The following is a 22,078-nucleotide window of genomic DNA, read 5'->3' as shown; positions in this document are numbered from 1 at the left end:
ACCCGACTGAAAAGAAGAAATGGTGGACCTTGAAAATGACTTCAGGTTTTCTCACTGCACAGAATATAGTCAAACACTGCTGCAGTTAAATATTTTATCCTTTGTTCTCCCTGCGTGATCTACAATAATAATGTGCTTCGTGTTGATATTTACTGCTGTGTTACTGACAATTATCTGAAAGAGAAGTTGGGGTGCTTCACTGGGCTGGAAAAAGTTTAGCTAAATCAGAAAGAGGTCTAATTAAGCAAGTTTGTTCTATATCTATAAAAGGCTAAGTTGACTTGTGTATGCACGACACATATAAAGCTCTAGCTGGTGCCAATCGCAGGTGTGTGTTTCCATCTGTCATTGTCAATAGTGAATTTGGTTGACACTTCTATTACATAGAAAGGGTGTTTAGTGATATCAAAATATTTCTTCTAATTAATTTCCTTTCAATGTACACGAATTCGTGCACTGGGCTACTAGTAAATAAATAAACCTTCCCCAAAGGATTTAGGTAAGACTCAAGGATGCTTCTGTGCTAACCTATAATCTATGACCTAGACACGGACTCTAAATTTCTGAGCTTTGCCTCATAGATGATTAGCTGAATTACTTCATTCCCGCTGATCACTTAGGCAAAATGTTTGTTAACCAAACTTTGGTTAAGCTTCTCTCCTTCCTTCAGGCCTCTGAACTTGGCCCACCCTCAGCCTGAGCCATCAGACAACCCCCCTAGAACAGGCTGGCCTTGGGAAAACATCCTCTGATCTACTACCCACTCGTGCTACCCTTCATCTCACTTCCCCACAGCCAGTTCCCTCCCCTCTAGGAAAGAAAGTCGCTTTATCCTAACTCTTAAGAAACTTGCATTCCCAAAAATGCAATAGCCCCTCCCCTTGCAATAATCCTTTTGAATAAAGTTGTTCCTTACAAAGTCTGGATTTGTTTTATTCGACACTGTCTTTAAGAATCCCCTTGTAGAATATAAGCATCCCTGACAGGGCCTCTGCTCCGTTAGCTAATGCTTTCTATGTAGATTAAGTTGTCCCTGTTTGAGTAAAGGGAAGGGGGCAGGCAAGAGTACTTTGAGAGCTTACTGGGCACTAGACACAGCCCTCGATATTATATTTACTTTGTCTCGTGTAATCCTTATAACAATCTTAGGCTATACATATTATCCTCATTTTACAGATAAGAGCATGGAGGCTCGAAGGCATGAAATGATTTCCTCAAGACCCTGCAGAGGCCAGATTGGAGCCTGGGTCATTCACTTGGAATCAGGTTCTATACAACAATCGCCCCCAAAGGAATCTGGAAGATCCCAGAGTCCAGCCTCCTCCTGGTCAGGTTAGAGACACTAGAGTCAACCAGCATGTTTGTGGCAGCAGAGCCAAGAGTAGGGTCCAACTCTTACAGCCCAGCCGCCACCTTCTTTCTGCACAGGCACAGTGACAGTTTTCACCAGCTTCACAGCGCTGTCTTGTCGCCGGCCTATTCTAGCTGCTCCCACTGAAGAGGTCGCCACAATTTCCGAGAAAGTTCAGAGGGCTCTAGAAGGCCCAGAACTCGTGTAATCAAATGATTTCAAGTCCAGTCACACACACAGGAACAGAGAACTCAGCTGGGCTCCTTTAACATCAGTTGCGTATCAACATCTTTTTACGGTCACCCAAACACAGAATTACAGTAGGTCCTCAGGTTATGTCGGAGATCCGTTCCTACGGGGCAACGTAACGTGATTTTCACCGTAAGTCAGAACCCACCTACATAAGCACCTATGTCACTCACATGGAGCACATACACAGCAGTAATGAAGTGAAACAGTAAAAAAAAAATTTAATTTAAAAGAAAGATAACATTTCCTCACATTTACTTGTGGCAAATAAATAATAAAAAACATAAAGCACATATATATGTACATACGTCGAAATGACAGAACTTTTTTTTTAATAAATAAATGGGAGATGGCGACGTAACCACGAAATGACGTACGTCAAGTCCAATGTAACCCGACGACTGTCTGTAGACATGGCCCCTGTCCAATGGGGACTGTGGGAATATGGTATAATCTGGGCGCCTGAACTGTGCCCTAGGCATTGGAAATTAAAGGGGAAAATGCATGTAACTCAGCTTTGAAAGGTCAAGGATGACCTGCTCCAGGGAAATCTGAGAGCCAGAAAGGGTTGAGAAGTACAGCCCTGGCATCGTGGCGTCATTGCTAAACCCCTGGGTACAGTACAGGAATAAATTATTTGTTCTTAATAACAATGACCCCTGGGACGTTTTCCTGCTAAATGTTCCATTGTTTCATTGTCTTTGCAGTATCCTGGTAAATTCAAAAATTTAAAGGTATTGTCACCCTCCTTCTATATGCAAGCAAACAAAGTTTAAAAACTAAAATGGATTGCCTAAAAGTAAACGATAGGTGAGGAGAGATACAAATCCAGTTCAAACTCTCAGGTCTTCTGGCTCCAACCAATGTCCTGTCTACTATAAAACCAAAGAGAAAAGTGACGGTGGACCTCTGGGCCATCTATCTATTCCCATTTACCATCCAATAAAAGACTTCCTTCTATTGGGTGCTCACAAAATAAAAAAGGAAAAGTAAGACTTACAGCCCCTAATAAATGTCTTAGCAATGGAGAGGTCATTACTTTTTATAATATACTAGTGACCCGGTGCATGGATTCGTGCTCATTGAAAGGAAATTAATTAGAAGAAAGATTCATGCAGTAATTACATGACTGCAAAAAATTACATGTCAAAATAGTATATATAATAGAATAAAATTTAAATCACTCAATCTCACCACACTGACATATCTTTTATTTTCTCCTTGATGTTAAAATACAGATAAAGTATATGATGATTTTTAACATTTTAAAGGGGCTTGAGATTTTTCTCTTCTTTCAAAAGGTACATGGCCGGGTGAGGCCGTGGGCCCCTGGATCCGGGTGAGCCTGGGTCCCGGGTCCGGGTGAGGCCGTGGGCCCCTGGATCTGGGTGAGCCTGGGTCCCGGGTCCGGGTGAGGCCGTGGGTCCCTGGATCTGGGTGAGTCTGGCCCCGGGTCCGGGTGAGGCCGTGGGCCCCTGGATCCGGGTGAGCCTGGGTCCCGGGTCCGGGTGAGGCCGTGGGCCCCTGGATCCGGGTGAGGCCACGCGCCCCTGGGTCTGGGAGAGGCCACGCGCCCCTGGGTCCGGGTGAGGCCATGCGCCCCTGGGTCCGGATGAAGCTGAATCCTGGGTCTGGGCGAGGCCGTGTGCCCCTAGATCTGGGTGAGGCTGGATCCCGGGTCCGGGTGAGGCCGTGGGCCCCTGGATCCGGGTGAAGCCGTGCCCCTGGATCCGGCCGAGACCAAACCAGAGGGAGTCGGACCTGCATTACCACCATTTGTCCACCATCCAGAGCTGAGGGGTCAGTGCCGACATGTACTCATAAGGAACTGGTGGACATTGATATTGGGTCTCAAAAGAACTGTTGGACCAGAAAGAAACTCACTACAGACTGATTCATTTGCCTGTCAGCATAACTATTATTGCTCGTCGCACATTCAATTCTTATAAGTATATCTCTAGTGACACATGATTTCGCTCATCTAGGGGAAATGATGAACAACATAGACTGATGAACAAGAACAGAACCAGAAACAAGGAGGCATCGATCAGACTATCGGGCCTCAGAGGGAGGATAGGGGAGGGTGGGGGGAGGGGGGAGAGATCAACCAAAGGTCTTGTGTGCATGCATATGAGCCTAACCAATGGTTAAGTTCAACAGAGGGTTGGGGCATCCATGGGGAGGGGTGTGGGATGGGAATGGGGGGATGAGGACAAATATGTGACACCTTAATCAATAAAGAAATTAAAAAAAAAAAAAGGTACATGGGTTCCCATAGGTTAAGAAACACTCCCCACCACAATGACATGTCACCGCACACCCATTAGGATAGCTGCTAACAACAAAACAGAAAAGAACAAGTATTAGAGAGGATGTGAAGAAATTGGAACCCTTGGTAGGAATGTAAAATGGTGCAACTACTATAGAAAAAGTATAGTAGTTCCTCAAAAAATTAAACAAAGAATCACCATATTACTCAGCAACACTACTTCTGAATATATACCCCCCAAATTGAAAACGGGGTCTCAAATAGATTTTATTACACTCATGTTCATAGCAGCAATATTCCTAGTAGCCAAAAGGTATAAGCAACCCAGATGTCCATCAAAAGATGAATAAAGAAAATATGGCCTATACATACAATGGAATATTTATTATTCAGCCTTAAAAAGAAATTCTGACATGCTACAATGTGGAAGAACCATGAAGACCAGATGCTGAGTGAAACAAGTCAGTCACAAAAAGACAAATACTATGTGATTCCACTTACATGAGGTGCCTAAACAGTCAAACTCACAGGGACAGAAAGTGCAGTGCAGTTGCCAGGAGCTGGGGGAAGGAGACATGGGGAACTGTTTCACAGGTACAGACTTTCAGTTTTGGAAAATGTAAAGGTCTGGAGATTGGTTGCACAACAATATGAATATATTAAACACCACTGAATTGTACTCTTATATATGATCAAGGCAGTAAATCTTATACCAAGTTTATCTTACCACAATTTTTAATCTAATTATTGAGAAGGAAGAAATAGTCTTGACAGAGCAACACCAAGTCAACTGTGTCTCCTTCTAGGGCAGCGGTCACCAACCAGTGGTCCGCGAGGTCCGAAAGGCTGGCGACCGCTGGTTTAAGGAAACCTTTAGAGCAGTGGTCGCCAACCGGTGGCCCGTGAGGTCCGAAAGGTTGGTGACCGCTGTTCTGGGGGATAAAATCATAAATGTATGATAGCCATTGTGCTCCCATCCGCCACTATTTCAAGCACCATCGGCTTTTCCCCATGTGACAGGTTGTTCAGCCCCTTTGTTCTCCTCCATGTGCACCTTTTTTTAAAAAATATTTTTATTGATTTCAGAGAAGAAGAGAGAATAGAGAGAAACATCAATGATGAGAGAATCATTAATCAGTCGCCCCCCGATTAATTGAGATGATTTCTGGGCATGTGCCCTGACCGGAAATCAAACCGTGACCTCCTGGTTCATAAGGCAACGCTCAATCACTGAGCTTTGCCGGCCAGGCCATGTGCTCCTTATAATACTCTCTAATTGTTGTTGTTGTTTGTTTTTCTTAAAATTGAATTCCTGAACCAGAGACCATGATGCAGATGGTCTCGTTGGGATAGAATACTTTGGAACTGTTCCTTCTTATCATCTAGCTAGCTAAAGACTCCCAGCAGTGTGTTCTGAGAATATCATCAACTAAAACAGTAGTTTTAGTAGAAAGGTTCTTAACCTTTCTAATGCCGCGACCCTTTAATACAGTTCCTCATGTTGTGGTGACCCCCAACCATAAAATTATTTTCATTGCTACTTCATAACTGTAATTTTGCTACTGTTAATGAACTGTAACGACACAGTGAGGTCAGTACGGTATTAATCCCTTTACAGACAAGGAAGCAGGTTCAGGGAGCTTAAGCTACCTGTCCAAGTTTATCCAAACTCACATCTAGGTCTTTCTGACTCAGCAGCCCCACGCATGTTCTTAACCACTGTGTCATGCCAAACTCCCACCCTTTATCACATCTGCAGCATTCTGAAAATGACAGGCTTATTTTGGATCCTGTGCATTTATTCTACTTGTTAACTTCTGAAGAACTTTCTGCCCATTTGTCTGAAAGGCCATTCATTCGGAATGGAGCTAGGGTCACAACAGATTATCAAGCTATGGCCTGGAAGCCACAGGACGAGTCACAGCCCTGGGTTAGGAGGGGGTCGAATCCCAGCAACCAATGGGGAGCCCAATGGCAACCTAACCGGAATGGGAGGTCGAAGCAGAAGGGGCAATGCCCAGCTGAGACCAGGGCGTTTCCACTTCCTCTGGTCTCCACAATAACAATGGAATTTAGGTCCAGTTACCCAGCAATGTGGAAAGTGTGACACACAAATGTGAAATGACTTGTCCTCTAAGTCAGTGCTGCAGCCAGGACTTGTACCAGAGCTTACGGTGGTGGGTAGGAAGTGGGAGAAGATGCTGGCTGAAGGCACTCAGTGGGGGTTATGTTTTGACATCCTGTCTGAGAGGGTTTCAGAGGGAAGAGTAGAAGTTCCCACTACCCACATGCTCCGAATTCCTTCTCAGTAAGCATGTGCGTTTCAGGATCTGCTTCCAAATAAGGACCTGGGAGGTGATCCCCCTTTGCTTTGCTCTGCTCTGATTTATGTTACTGAAGAGCAAGGCCCCAGAAAGGGACCCTAGAACAGAAAAAGAAACCAGGTCCCCTGAGAATGGGCCACTGCCCTGCCCTGTCCTGCTCACCAATTAGAGCCCAGGAAGACTCTATGATGGAGACACATGGGAAGTGTGAACAGCTCCTTCTTATCACCGGGGAGACAGCAACGAAGAACTGAAGCAGCTTTCGGAGAATTAATACAAACACTAGGCCTCCTACGACTACCCCATCGCCAACAGCCCTCTCCCAAACCCACCACTCCCACCCCCAGGAGAAGAATTAACTACCTGGAACAGAGTTTAGGTTTCCTCTCCGTCCTAAAGAGGGGAAAACAACTTCACTTTCTCTCCTCTAGGCAGCATCCTAATTTGTCTCCACTTAGCCACATGGCTCAGAACAAGAGCTTTTGAAATAGTGCTTTTCTAAGAGTAATTGCCTCTGCTCTAATCATATGCTATTTCTGCTACCCACGAGGCTCGGCATTAAGACTAACAGAATCAGCAAATTGCCCGAAATGCACTGCTCTCAAGCCTCCAGGTAGCTTAATAAATGATGATGAGTCACCCGAAGCCAGGTAGTCACCTCGCATCACTTGTAACACATGAATATGCTTAAGAGGCAAAGCAGAATGTGGGGCTGAGAAAGATAGGGCCTCAGATATTTTAACAACTTCCCAGCTGTTTGGGGGGGGGGGGGGGTAATTGAAGTGAAATTCACATAACATACAATGGACCATTTTAAAGTATACAATTCAGCCCTGGGCGGGTAGCTCAGTTGGTTAGAAAATTGTCCCTTGTAACACATGAATATGCTTAAGAGGCAAAGCAGAATGTGGGGCTGAGAAAGGTAGGGCCTCAGATATTTTAACAACTTCCCAGCTGTTCGAGGAAGGAAGGGACCCAACATGCACTGAGCACCTTACTGCAGGCCAGGTTCTGTACAAATACTGTCTCACGGTAATGCTCACCACAGCCCTATGAGGCGCATGATAGCCTCACAATTCCACATACGCACATCATATGCACATACACGTGTAAACTGCGACCTGGAGAGGGAGGCTTGCTCCATCTCAAATAGCCAGGAAGTGACACCTTCCGGACTCAGACCAGGTGAAGCCAACTTCAAATCCTCCTGCCCTTTGCTCCTCACACACAGAGAGAGCAGTGCCTCTTCACCTCTCGGGAAGAGCATGTCCCTTAAACCCAGTTTTAAAGAATTCCAGGGAACTTCCCAAAGCACCAGTCCTCCCAGCGTGGAGGGGGGAAATGGACTGGATTGTCTGCCAGGGAATCTTTTACTAACTGGAATTCTGAACGCTGCCTACATTTATCATGAAACCCTTTGCAGGCCGGGCGGCTGTGTTTACTGCTTGGAGTTTGTAAGAGGGATTGATGTGGATCGAGCCACAGGGCAGAAACCTATGCACGAAACCTACGCACGTACCTCCCTCCAGGGGACACTTTCCAGGGCCGGGATGGCAGGAACTCAGTGCCTAGGAAGTGGAGAGACGTTGCCTATGGGAGGAGCAGGTTTCAGAGTCCAGGTGACAGAAGAGGCTGTTTTCCAGCCTGGGGAGCGTGCTGCACAAAAGGACTGGATAATTTTAGCAAGTTCACCTGCAGATGATTTCCCCAATGAGTCTCTGGGGAAGACTCCTCCCCTCCCTCTCCAGGGCAACAAACAGGAGCTGGGATTATTCTTTCGTTCCCTGAAAGGTACTGGGTCCCACATAAAATCCTTTGCCCCGCCCAGGAAGCTCTTAACAACAGATCACCTTGGTTTCCTGTCACATCACTGGGCAATAATTCCATTGATTCACAGGCATTTAATGGGTGTCTACACTACTCCCGGCCCTGTGAAAAGTATCAAGGCGAGGGAGGGGGAGTCAATCAGAGAAAAAGGAGACATATGTAAAACTTTAGACAATAAAAAGAAAAAAAAAGTATCAAGGAAACTAATATGAGCAACAAACTTCAAGTGATGGAAGGTTTGCATGGTTTGAGTGTTCAATGAGACCACGGACGTGCAGATGCTGGCACTGTGTCTGGCACATAAAGGGGTACAGCCAACTTGGGTCTCCTCTTTCCCCTCACATTCTTCCAAATGCTCTTGTGGGAACTGTCTGGTTGATTCCTCAGAGCTCCTCAATTCCATGTGCAGGGCCATAACGGAAGCACATCACTCAGCACAGGAGTCCCAGGAGGAGGCAGGCATCGTGAGCCTCGTCTGTACTGAGCAAAGCGCAGCCGGTGAGGCTGCAAAGCGGGCAGCAGTGAGGGGCACTGTGGTTGGAATTCTGAGTCTGCCTCATCCCAGCCCACACCTTGGGCATTCTTAACCCTCTGCCTCAGTTTCCTCGTCTGTATAAGGGGGTGTAGTGGTTAGTTTTATGTATCAACTTGGCTAGGCTATAGTACCCAGTTATTGAATGAAACACAAATCCAGGTGTTGCTGTGAAGTATTTCAAAGTTGTGGTTAATAGCTACACTCGGTTGGCTTTAATCAAGGGAGATTACCCTCCATAATGTGGGTAGGTGATTCCTGCGTGACCCCATTTTGCTGAAAGGGAGAGGCAGAAATGTAGTCTTTAGCTGAGCAACCATGTAAGGAGAGAGTGAAAATGGGGAACAACCAGCAGTTTCCACTACTGTGCCCAACAATAAAAGCTATTTATTCTCCTCTCTTTCCGCTGGGGACCGCTTAGCAAGAGGTGGCAAAAATCAGGTTTCCAGGGTCCCCTACAAAAACACTCCTACCATCACTTCGATCGGCGCTGTTTCTGCATGGCTTTCCCACATCAGCACGGGGCCTGCATCCTCGCGCTCATCTCCACTGGGGAGAGCTGGCCTGAGACTAGTCAGACAGTGAGAGCAGAGCTAAGCCAAGGAGACCAACTGCTGACATCATTAGGACCCTGGATCTAGCCATGTGGGTAACTGGAATGTTTAATTGTGTGAAACAATAAATACCCTGCCCTTTTTTTCTTAAGAACAACAAAACACTAACTGCTTTGACCTTTGCCACTCTAACATGCAACCTGCACGACTAGAGGAGACCTGAGCAGAGGGAGTTCCCAGGAGGGAGGAAGCTGTGTGTGACCGGAGGGTGCCTACTGCACACCCAGCACTGGGGGCTCTCGGATTTCATGTTTCATGTTCTCTCTACATTCATCATGTACATTATCTCATTTGATTCTCACACAACCCAGAAATACACTTCATCATTCCTACTGACAGAGAAGGGCACTAGGGTTCGAGTTCAGGAACTTCTCCAAGAGCACATTACTGAGAAGAGACAGAGCAGGTATCAGAAACCAGACCCACCCCACTGCCATGCTTCCTTTATTTTACTTTTTTGTTGTTAATCCCCACCCAAGGATATTTTCCCATTGATTTTTAGAGTGGAAGGAAGAGGGAGAGAGGGAGAGACAGAGAGAAACATCAATGTGAGAGAAACACATCGATTGGCTGCCTCTTGCACTCACCCCAATCAAGGCCGGGAAACCTGCAACCAAGGTATGTGCCCTTGACCGGAATCGAACCCGGGACCCTTCAGTTGCAGGCTGATGCCCCATCCACTGAGCCATACCAGCTAGGGCCATGCTTCCTCTCAGACTCCTGTCCCATCTAAGCCCCTCCTCCTGGGCCCTTTGGCTCCTGCTGCTGATTGTCAGCCTTTTTCAAGGTGTGAGGGGCCCAGAGGCAGGTGAGGCATCATTCCAACAGTACTGCACCCATATGGGAAATAAACTGGGAAAACACATCTCTAGGATGCTCATAGGGAAGTGCAGGTGATTTCTTTTATATACACACACACACACACACACACACACACACACACACACACATATACATACATATATATATTATACACACACACATATATATATTGACTTCAGAAAGGAAGGGAGAGAGATAGAAACATCAATGATGAGAGAAATCATTGCTCGGCTGCCTCCTGCACACCTCACACTGGGGATCTCGCCCACACCCAGGCATGTGCCCTGATGGGAATCAAACTGTGCAGGTGATTTCAATCAGCTTCTGGGGCAGAGGCCGGTAATTTTATCCAGGATAACCCAGCCATCACCACTCCGTCAGGAATGCAAAATAGCATAGCCAAGAGCTGTGAACCAGGTCCCAGTGATCTAAGCACTGGTTCTGCTCAGCTCCCGAGTCCCTCAGTGAAGACCACCCATCTATAAAGCTCTGTTCCAACTCAGCACCCCCTGGGTCCTGTGATGTGAGAGGCCAGAGATCTCAGTCAAACCTGTGTCATCCTCAAGCACCTGCCACTAAGCCAGCAGGCCAGGCTTCGTTGGATGAGGGCCTCACCTCTCGGGAGCTCACGATCTGTTTTCCTAAATGAATGTCAGGCAGAAGAAACTAAGGGTCGTGCGACTCATTTGTGGTTCCCATTCCTCAAGCTTCTGCTATGGCCACCTGTGGTGATGTGAAAACCGGGACCAAATTGCCACTGAGCCTGTCACTTCTCCCCCAGCCTTCCCTCACCCTCTTGTTGGCACAGGCTGCCTCTAGCCTGACTCGACTTTCTCCACTAATTAAATGTCACACTTCCAGCTGCAATCACCAAGAAATGCTCTCCAGGTGACTCGATAGAGGGGAAAATAAGGTGCTTCCCAGTTCTTACTAGCCTCAGGAGACACTGGCCTTGAAGCTGGCTAAAACCAATGACAAATAATAGGGCTGCCAGGAGGAAGTGTTAATGGGGCCCATCTCCCAAGGGCAGCAATTATGGGACAAGAGACAACTTCCTACTCTATTGTCACCACTTAATTCAACAAATATCATTTGAGCCCCAGTGTCCTAGCATGTGCTTTGTGACAAAAGATGCAAAGATGACTAAGGGCTCAGTTCTTGGGGGGATGTGAGGGGATGTTATGGACATTATGGAAAACAGTATGGAGTTTCCTCAAAAAATTAAATATTAGGAACTGCCATTTGACCCAGTGATCCCACTTCTAGGAACATATCCTAAGAAAATTGAAACACCAATCAGAAAGGATATAAGCACCTCTATGTTCATAGAAGCACAATTTACAATAGCTAAGATCCAGAAACAGCCCAAGTGCCCATCAGTAGATAGTGGATAAAAAAACTGTGGTACATTTATACCATGGAGTACTATGCAGCAGTAAAAAAGAAGAATCATTTACCATTTGAGACAGCATGGAGGGAGCTGGAGAGTATCATGCTAAGAGAAATAAATCACTCAGAGAAAGACAAGTATCACATGATCTCCCTCATATGTGGAATCTAATGAACAAAGTAAATTGATGAACCGAGTGGATCCAGAGACATAGAAGCATGGGACAGAGTGGGGAATCTCGGAGGGAAGGCAGGGGAGGGTGTATGGGTGGGAAGTAATCAACCAAGAACCTTGTGTGCATATATGCATGGCCATGGCCACAGGCAATGGGGCAGTGAGGGCCTGGGGTGGGAGCAGGATGGGCTGGAGGGGGTCAATGGAGGAAAAAAAAACAAACAGGAATATATAACACTTTCAACAATAAAGAATTATTTTAATTTTTTTTTCAAAAAAAAAAGCAGTGTAAAATAATTTTGAACCCTTTATCTGCTCTGTAGTGTGATCCAATAGTTAGTATAACAGAATGGAAGACCAGAAATCTGAGTTCAAATGCAGGATTGTTGGTTCAAAATTAAACCTCGAGGCCTGTTGGGTGAAATTTGAAACTGGCCCCTTATATGGGGGCGAGAGAGACTGAAGAAAGGCAAAGCACTCCAGGTTAGTAGGTGGCAGGCTTGATAAACCAAAGAAGTAACTTAACAAAGTTCTGAGGAAAACTAAAAGCCTTGGCTTAGCAACTAGCTGCCTGTTCCACAGTGCCCTCTGGCGACCAGCTAATGTCATACATGATTTTTCTTATTAAACTCGAGAATAAAATGTCTAGTAATCAAAGATTCAGCCAGCAACACCTCGGATAAAGTAGATTGTGTTTTCCGACCATTCTCTGCTCCAGCCTCATGCCTGCTGACCTCACACTCCTCACGACTGGAGTAGACAGAGCACAGACCTGGGGATGTGGCTGGGCTGAGATAAGTGCTAGCCTCCCATTCTGTCAATCAGCCATGGCAGCCAAACTCAGCCTAATCACCATTAATCCTTCCTTTCCACATTTCACTGATTCAGTATTTAGGAGTGTCTTTTCCTTAGTAACATAATTATCTTTACAAAAAAAAAAAAACAACAAACAACAACAACTCAATCTTGAGGCTGACCCAGAATAAAATTCCTAATCAGAATCTTTACAGCCTTAGTCAGAGGTGAAGCCTGTATCCATTTACTACTTAATGCACATAAGGGTTTTCAATATGTGTTTCTTACCTCACCACATACATTCTTAGTTGAACAATGCTTCACTGACCTTTATACATTTATTTATATTTAATAGTTCCATCATTATCCCATTAATAACAAATCTACATTTATAAAGTCAATAAGAATATGATCTGCTTATTCCTAGCATCTCTCTGTAGAGACAGCTTCAATAGAGGAAACAGACTAATGAAGTTCCATACTGGACCTCAGTTTTAGATCTATATTTTCGTCTATGACTCATTCACTACCAGTCTCTACCATTGGTCCTTATCTGGGTTTCTTTCTTTGCTCATTTCTACATTTGTATCAATTAAATCATTAATTCATTGGTTGTAATTAAAAATACATGGTTCACAAAAACTCAACAAGATCCTTGAATATCCCTAATGTCACTTTATGAAATTAAAAATAAATTAAGATATTCAGATGATGGCAGCGCTGGTTGTGTAAGTGGCAGCCAAACTCTATAGTTTCTGATCCAAGGGTGCAACAGGATCTGTTTCCCCTGAAAACAGGACTTTGCATGGCATGACCTGTTTGAGGATACTGTCCAAGACAGTATAATGCAAAGTCACTTCTGAAGTCTCCATGACCGACCATCACGTATAAGCACTGAGAAGTGGTGGAAGGGAAGGGTGGGGGGGTCTTGTAGGACTTCCTGGAGGAAGTTACGCTTGAAGAGAAATCAAATAATGTTTAAAGTGAAGGGCATTCCCACAGGGGCCCAACAAAAGTCCAAACAGTCAGCATTACAAATTCTGTGTTACTAAGGCAAGATCTAGATGTGGTTGTCAAGGTCAACAGGTATCCCTCCCTCATGGTCTCAAGGGACTTGGGCTTTTGTTGTACAGAGGGTAAGTTACTGAAAGGCTTGAAAGACAAAGTGTCACATGACTATATTCTACATTTTAAATAAATCACTCGAATGCTCTAATGGCATAGAGGACAGAGGCACGGGGGTGACAGGAAGCTGTCAGGAAGACAAAGGAAGTTGTATTAGTACAGCAGAGACTTGAGTGGACCAGTAATCAGCACCCCTCTTCCAAGATTGAGGTCTGAACCAACTGAGAAAAAAGGCAAAATGGTAAAGACAGGGGTCAAAATATCATTTTTATTGACAGATAGATGATGTAGCTTATATCTGTGGGCTGCAGTTAACTTGTTAGTCTAGAACTCCCAAATTATTCAAATGTACTACAAAACCATAGGCCTGCTGAACACCCCAGACCTCATGTCTTCATGCAGACCCCTATAAGTCATAGTACCTACTTGAATTTTGGAAAAGTGTAAGCAGATGGGAGAACCATGCCCTCATCTTTATTACTTTTAAAGACTAGATTAAGAGACAGTTTTATCTGTAGGCAAGTGAACTTCCTATTACTGAACCTCAGAAGTCAACGGGGCCACCTGGCCACAGACAAGATAACTGCAGGCCTCCCTAAGTGAGGTCAGGCTGCTCCGACACTCAGAGCATGCTGGAACCAAGAGCATGTGCTCCCTGCAGGCAACAAACTCCTGGAAGGAAAAAAGAAAGAGCTGAGCATGACGACCGCAGATAGAGTAAAAGGGTGGTAAGAGGATGATATTACATCACTTAACCTCCCTCCAAAAGGAAAGAAGCAACGGGAGAGAAAGCATTCCTCCAACGAGGGTCAGAAGCAGTGGCTCCTGAGAACCAACCGTTAAACTTTGGGGAAGTTTGCAAGCCAGCTGTTAAACCCTGGGCAGCGTGAAATCAGCCACAGCAGGAGTACTTACACCATGAAAATAAAATAAAATAAAAATACCACAAATCAGTGCTTTGCTTTTAGAAAATAAAGTTTGTCCTTTTCTCATGTGGAAACATTAAAACTGAAGATGGATTCAAGACTTAAACAAAGAAAATATAAAGTACCAAGAAAACATTACAGCAAAGGAGGTCTTTCTAATCATGTATACCATAGACAAAAACCATAGAGGACAAGACCAACATATGACTACATAAAATATTTTTTTATTTGTCCAAAAGGGTACCCCTAACAGGCAAACTACAAACTGGGGAATTTACCTGCAAAATACATGACTAAGAGGAACTATTAAGAATTCTTACAAATTAGTAAGAAACAAGACAAGCATCTCAATGGCAAAAGCCTCATAGACATAATCCACAAAATACAAAATTAGTAAAGAAAATTTTAAACATACCAAATTTTGCCTATCACAATGATAAAAAGAGAAGAGAGAACATAGCCAATGGTAGTATATAAAGTGAAAAACCACTGACAAACATTTTGTTAGTAACATGACAATATATACCTTTTGACAGTACACACTTCTGAATTTCTTCTAAGCAAAATAAAAATGTATAAAGATTTAGCTAGACTACTGTGGCCAATAATAAGAATAGGCTAAATAAGCTACGGTAAACCCATTTAATGAAATACTGTGCACACATTAATGTTGCTGAAATATGACACAGAAAGACATTCACCACTTAAATTTTTAAAAACTCTTCAATGGAGGCCACAAAACAGCATAATCAGGACGAACAAGTTTTTGTAAATAGAAAATGTGTACTGAAAAAGTCTAAGAGGATAGACAGCAAAGTATGATCTTTTCCTTTTCATTTGTCTGCATTTCTACAATGTGCACAGATTACCTGTCTGTTTTGCTTGTTGGTTTTTAAGAGAAGTTACTGAAACTTGAGTGCAGTAGAAAAATCCTAATTTCAAAGCATCACAGTTTGAACTAAATTGAATAATTTCAGGTTAAATGCAACTGTTCAAAATCCAAAGTTCACCATTTTGTTGGGAACAATTTTTGAGAACCAAGTGGTCATGTAAATAAGGAAACAAATGTAAAATGACAAGAGAGCAACTGACAAAATAACCACAAGCTTTGTTCCAATGGCTATTGCAGTATAATAAATAAATGACAATTAACCAAAACCACCTTTATTTTAGTCTTCAATGTTCTTTTTTCCCCCAAGATCCCAAGATAAACATGATTAACTTAAAAAATAGCATTTACAATGCCTCTTCAAAGCATTCCCCTTTAACGGGAAACTTGGCTTCACAGAATCCAGACAGTGAAAGGTTTAAAAAAAATATGTTGTTGTCATTATAAGACAAAACCGAATCTAATGTAAGTCAAGGAAATCCATTCATACTTCAGGTCCTTCTCCTCCAGGAACCAGCTGCAAAGGAGAAAGAGTTGAATAACACCACCAGTACCACCATTTAAAGACACCTACTGAGAGCTCTCCTTGACCAAAGCCGCTTTGCCTCTGCCCCTCCCTCACATCCCCATTTTCTCCACGGCCCCATCACAATTCCACCATCAGCAATTAATACTTAGTGCCTCAACAATAATCCTTAGTAACATACATTATTAAAAAGTACAAGCAAACGCATCTTCAGGCCTAATGTCATCATCAATAGCTCAGCTTTCGAGCCCTGACCACCAGAGCGTCCCTATCCCATCTAAAGCACCACTGGGCCGTGAACACTTGGTCAAGCAAGGTAGCTCTGTGATCCCTTCCCCACAAAAAATGGTCTAACGTCGAAATAAAACAGCTTTACTGTCTTACCATTGTTATATTATTTCCATTTAGCAAAATCTGGTCTAATTTAGTGATCCTTCTTCCTTCTGGTGTGATTTCACTAAACGAATAGATTAAAAAAAAACAGAGTCAAGATAAACAGATAATCAAAACCAACATTTTGACCCCTAAAAAAGTTATTATTGTATATAAATGAACATGAGGTCAGACAATTGTATCAACCGTTTTCAGAGACACAAGTTATCTCCTAGATGATGTACTATCTTCCCCAAAGGCAACACCGTGGACTGACTGGCCCAAGGCCCACATCAACTAGGGCTGATCTTCGTAAAAGAAGCTGGAACTTGCCAAGGAGATCAAATATGAAATAAAAGGTTTACTATCTTCACTCTTTTACTATTACTTAGTATTGATTCCTATCCATTAAACCAATCCACAGTCATTTCAATTTTGAAAGCAGATACCTGTTGCGATCTTTATGTTGAGTCATCATTTACATTTTATATTATACATAAATTACATTAAATGCTCTATCAACTCCTTGATTTGACCTGAGCCCTATTTTAGTATCTTTTATCTTAAATATAATTTCCACTAAATTAGTCTCCACTAATTTCCTAGTAATTTAGTAACATTTCATTAAGTAACAACCCTCAGATCCAAATTTACTAGCATTGTGTCAGTAGATAAAATTTCTAGTAGTAATTCCAACTGGCAATGTTTTCTCACACATCATTTTACTGACTCAACAGTACTAAAATTGCCTTAAAGAGGGATTCTCCACCCCAGCCCTGACAATTCTTTAATTTTTAACACTACTTACAACTCAGTGACATCTTCCAGTACCATATCTGAAATTTGTGTTAAGGAAATAATATATGAGGTGAAATTTACTCTGGCTTTCTGCCTTTATTCAGTTTCAATGGTAACATTTAACACAATAGCTTGAATTCAAAAAGCTTGTGATTGGTAGGAACTTTATCGTCTTTCAGTTACACACCCACTTAAAATACTATTACAGCTTCCCTGAGAATGCATTGATTTTTCTTATAGTTAAGTAAGAAGACTGTCTATAGTTCTTACTTCCGTTCTTAAATACTGAAGAAAAACTCATACCACCACTGTCTTTTAAAAGGATACTGACAAAGTCATCAAATCCTAGGAGCGTGCCAACAATTTCCTTATCACTCTTCATTACGATGTGAATTCTTGATCCTATACACTTGTCCACAAGCTCTACGTATTTTTTAAGGGAGAAGAAAAAGATTATTTACCACCTCATTACGACAATAAATATTTGGGTGCCTATTGGCACTTATTACTTGCATATGGTGAAAGATAAACCAGGGAAAGTATTCATTCTAAAACTTCAGGTTTTACACCACATATCTCTGTTCAATCACTACATTACATTAAAGTTTCCCCTGCTCTTCGCTCACCTCAATTTTGTAGCAATTTATCATGGTTGTGGTTTTATATTAGACTAGAGGCCCGATGCACAGATTCATGCACTGGTGGGGTCCCTCAGCCTGGCCTGCGGGGATTGGGCTGAAAACAGCTCTCCAACATCCTCCGAGAGGTCCCAGATTGCAAGAAGGCGGTTCTCGGGTGAGGTTCTTGGGTGATGCGGGCTCCCTCCTCCCTGGTTCCAGGTGCGTCACCCGAGAACCACAGCTGCCAAGTCACCACAGCTCAGCAGCTCCTGCGTTGAGCATCTGCCCCCTGGTGATCAGTGCATGTCATAGCTACCGGATGGATGGTCCAATGGTCTGCCAGTCATAGGACCTGCTTTTATATGTAGAGATTGCCTAACATAGGAACTCCGTTCTAGACTCCCAGCCCATGAGAGCAGAAACAGGCTGTCTTTTCTTATCCCTGGGTCCTCAACGGACAGTGCCTGGCATATGCTGAGTATTCAGTTTGTCATGCATGGAGGGACCTGGAGAGTAGTAGGCTAAGCCAAGTCAGTCAGTCAGAGAAAGACAAGTACCACATGATCTCATTCACATGTGGAATCTAATGAGCAGAATACACTGATGAACAAAATAGATCCAGAGACATAAAAGCATGGAACAGACTGAGAATCTCAGAAATAAGATTAGGGTGGGGGTGGGGTGGAGGGAGAGATTAATCAATGAATTTATATGCATATAAGCATAACCCCTGGACACAGACAATAGTGTGGTGGAGGCCTGGGGCAGGAGCGGGGGGAGGGAGCCGGAGAGCAGGAGGGAGGGGAGTCAATGCGGGGGGGGGGGAGGAAGGGGAAGAGGGACATCTGTAATACTTCCAATAACAAAGATAACTTTTAAAAATAGTTATTGAAAAGTAATTTCTTAAAAAGACTGTCAAATGGAGAAAAAACTTGTCCCAGCCACACCCACTAACTCAATCCCTCTCGGCTAGCAAATACTGGGGAGCGAGGCACAACTGCCTTCACCAGAGACTCCGGGTCGCTGCCTCTCACCCTAACTCTGCCCTGTCCTCTGCGTAGCAGCTCGCACATCTCTCCCGCCGGCCGGGCGCTGTCTGGTGTGAGGTTTATTTGTCCAGCATCCTCTCCCCTCCACTGGTGTGTGCGCTAAAGGCGGCAATGGCCGTGACTTAAGTGTGTCGAATCGTGCCCAGCCACGGGGTGGTGCGCAGAGGCTCCAGAACTGCTTGTGGAATGAATGAATGAATGAATGAATGAATGAATGAATGAATGAATGAATGAATGACAAACAGGGCGAGTTTCCAGTTTCCTCGTCTAGGCTCCTTCCAGAGCCCAGTGCTCCCCTCCGTAAGCGGCCAGATAAGTGACGGGGTCTATCTGGGGAGCTTCCAAATGCCAGGCTGAGGAGTGGGGCTGCTCACGGCGAGGAAGGCTGGCGACGCCTTTGCCCGGCGCGGACCTTCCCGGGGACCCTGTGGCCCGGGCCTACAAGACCCTGCACGCTGAGGAGGCGGGCGGCCTGGGGCCGCGGAGACGTGCAGCCGGGAGACAGGCCGCGAGGGGAAAGCACTTTCCTAACCCTCGGCCGGGGCTGCCCCGGCCCGCGGCCCCGTGGCCCCCAAGGCTAAGCTTCAGCTCTTCGCCCCCGTTTCCCGCAGGACCACCATTACCTAGAGGCAGCAGCTGCGACGGGTTAGTGGTAGCGTTAGCCGCCATGGCGACGCCGGAAGTGCACCGACGTCAGGACTGCGAGTTTGAAAGAGCGCGCTTCCGCCTCCCCGCCCCCGTCCCCGCCCCCACGCGGCCCGGGCAGGCCCGACCAATCTAAGGCCGAGCGTGCGATCGGGCCAGTCCACGTGGATCCCACCCGGGCCCTTCTTTCCCGGGCAGCGAGATCCCGGGACATATTTCTGTCCTCTGACCATTCTGGGGTCTCGACAGGTACCCACGCTCCCCTCCAAGTTTCTGAGGGACGTTGAAAATACCCTACCTTGTGAATAAGTTCATTTGAAGGCACTAAGGAATCCCACAATTGGCATTTTTTTGTAAGCTTTTGTAGGGTGGGGGTAAACTGTTTCTTTTTACTTTTCTACTGTAGTTAGGTCATTTTTCTTAACCTTGTTATATCGAGGAGTCTAATTTTTTTTAGGCTTTTTTGTATTCACTAATTCGAAAAGGCATTGTCTAACGGGCAACCACCTGATGGCGCTCCATGTTAATGTCATCACTCTTAGGACACCTTACAGCTTTTGCACATTTTTTAATAGAAAGCAAATTCTCTGCCTTACTCTATTTTACATTTATATCCTAGGAACTTAAAGCTAGTTCCAATATTTCTAACCAAGAGAGGCCAGAAGAACATTGTTTATCGATACAACAAATGCTTGTAAAGCACCCATCATTTACTCATTGAACAAATACACAAGTATTAGTTGCACACCATTTGCCCAACATTTTGCTGAGTGTAAAACAGTGTACAGAATAGAGCTACAGGGTCGTCTGCCCTTGTAGGAGCTTGAGGATGTATGGGGGAGAGAGACGACTAACAAACATGTACAAGGCACATGAAATTTTAATATATTGAACAAAAAGATCTCTTTTAGCTTCAAAATTTCTAGAGAAGAAGGTATGATTTAAGGCAAATGTCAGTGAGGAGGTTCAGAAGCCCTCACAGATAGGCCCTTGAGTTCAAAACCCTATAAGACTCAACCTCATTTGAAACCCCAAGCCAGTCCTGGCTTTTTGCATCCCGTAAATATTAAGCACCTACTGTGTACCAGGAAACTTAACAAATACACTTACTCCTAATCTTTATGGCTAGCCTCTGAAGCAGGTGTTAGGATGAAGTTCCTCATACTCAGAAAGATTAAATAATTTGCCCACTGACCATATAGGTAAGCTTGGGAAGCTTCAGAGGAATTCACAGGAGTCTAGTCCTGGAAGATGAATAAGAATTGGATAGGCAGAAACGGGCAGGAGCAGCATTCCAAGCAGAGAGAATGCCATGTGCAGTTGGCATGTGCCCACCTCCAAACATCTCCTATTGCACTTTCTTTTACTCTTACATATTTTCTCTAAGTTTGGCATAAAACCCTTTCTTTCCCAAATGTTTACCTTAATAACTCCAGTCCTTAGTGATTTTACTTTATTACTCTTGGGATGCTCTGCCCCCAAGTTCTGAGAAATCCTGTTCATCCTTCAAGGCCAATGTGACTTTCTCTGGGAAGCTTTTCTGGCTTGCAGACTTGATGGGCTCTCACTATCCTGCAGCGATGTTAATAGTTCTTGGAGTGCTCTCAATGTATTCTCTTCTAATTACCTCTCCAAGGGGTTACCACCTCCACAAAAACTGCTAGTTCTGCTGAAACCGGTTTGGCTCAGTGGATAGAGCGTCAGCCTGCGGACTTGAAGGGTCCCAGGTTCGATTCAGGTAAGGGCATGTACCTTGGTTGCGGGCACATCCCCAGTAGGGAGTGTGCAGGAGGCAGCTGATCAGATGTTTCTCTCTCATCAATGTTTCTAACTCTCTATCCCTCTCCCTTCCTCTCTGTAAAAAATCAATAAAATATATATTTAAAAAAAACCCACAAAACTGTGAGTTCTTCGGAGTCAAGTATTTTCGGAAGCAGTATGATGATTACATCGATTGGTTCTAAAGTTCAATTACTTGGGTTCAAATCTTGTCTCCACTACAATTCCTTCAAGTTATTTGACCTTGGGCCAGTTTAACCTTTGTAAGTCTTAATTTACCCATTGGAAAAATATACTTGTTGTACAGGTTAAATGAGATAATCCATCAAAAGTGGTTAGCAAAGGACTGGCACATTAGTGCTTATTTATTAAATTTGAGCTATTACTGCTTACTTAATCTGCGTTTCCTAATACTTAACATGATGCTTGGCTTTAGCGTGGGTGCTACAATGGCTAGTGTTGCTAGCTGGTTTCACTTTCATCTGATAGCTAGACATAAGCCACGTTAAGGTAGCAATTTCTTTTCTTTCTTTTTGAAATGCATGAAACTTACAACACACAGTTCGAGGTGTATTTTACAGCCTAATGAATATTCTTTAAATTGATTCTCACTGTTTCAGTCATACCCATCAATATCCTCCTAGATCTTCATAAGCTTCTAAAGACAACCTGGCCGGTGTGGCTCAGTGGTTGGGCATGGACCTGTGAACAGGAGGTCACAGTGGATTCCCAGTCAGGTGTGCTCCATTCCTAGTGTGGGGCATGCAGGAGGCAGCCAATCAACGATTCTTTCTCATCATTGATGTTTCTATCTCTCCCTCTCCCTCTCTGAAATCAATAAAAATATACTTTAAAAAAAAAGATTCTAAAGCCAAAGTAATGCCAAATTTGTTTGTGAAGCCCTTTTCTTTTCCTGGTTTCTCTTTCCTATCTCTAGTCTTGTTTTATTTTCTCCATACCGGAATGAGAGCAGAGACCAAATTCAAGTCATTACTTGGTAGA

At 44.1% G+C, this 22,078-nt stretch overlaps 1 protein-coding gene across 3 annotated transcripts; it reads right to left on the bottom strand.

Annotated features, from left to right (window-relative positions):
- Positions 1–14,604: 14,604 nt before the first annotated feature.
- On the bottom strand, positions 14,605–19,339 carry LSM5 (LSM5 homolog, U6 small nuclear RNA and mRNA degradation associated). 3 transcript variants are annotated; one of them, XM_079786148.1, is made up of 5 exons: positions 19,276–19,339; positions 17,311–17,406; positions 16,994–17,021; positions 16,198–16,270; positions 14,605–15,804 (listed from the first exon to the last, which is right to left on the bottom strand). In XM_079786148.1, exons 1-5 carry the CDS (start codon positions 19,319–19,321, stop codon positions 15,772–15,774), a joined length of 276 nt encoding a protein of 91 aa, XP_079642274.1. In that variant the 5' UTR covers positions 19,322–19,339; the 3' UTR covers positions 14,605–15,771. The 3 variants fall into 3 exon arrangements, with proteins under 3 accessions (XP_079642274.1, XP_079642275.1, XP_079642276.1); XM_079786149.1 differs by having other exon boundaries at positions 17,311–18,109; positions 19,276–19,327; XM_079786150.1 differs by lacking the exon at positions 19,276–19,339 and adding an exon at positions 17,610–18,284.
- Positions 19,340–22,078: the final 2,739 nt, after the last annotated feature.

The sequence above is a fragment of the Cnephaeus nilssonii genome (assembly GCF_951640355.1).
Source record: "Cnephaeus nilssonii genome assembly, chromosome: 12".
Classification (NCBI taxonomy): Eukaryota; Metazoa; Chordata; class Mammalia; order Chiroptera; family Vespertilionidae; genus Cnephaeus; species Cnephaeus nilssonii.
Note: the sequence above shows the minus strand (reverse complement) of the source record. Positions and strands in the feature narration are given on the sequence as shown.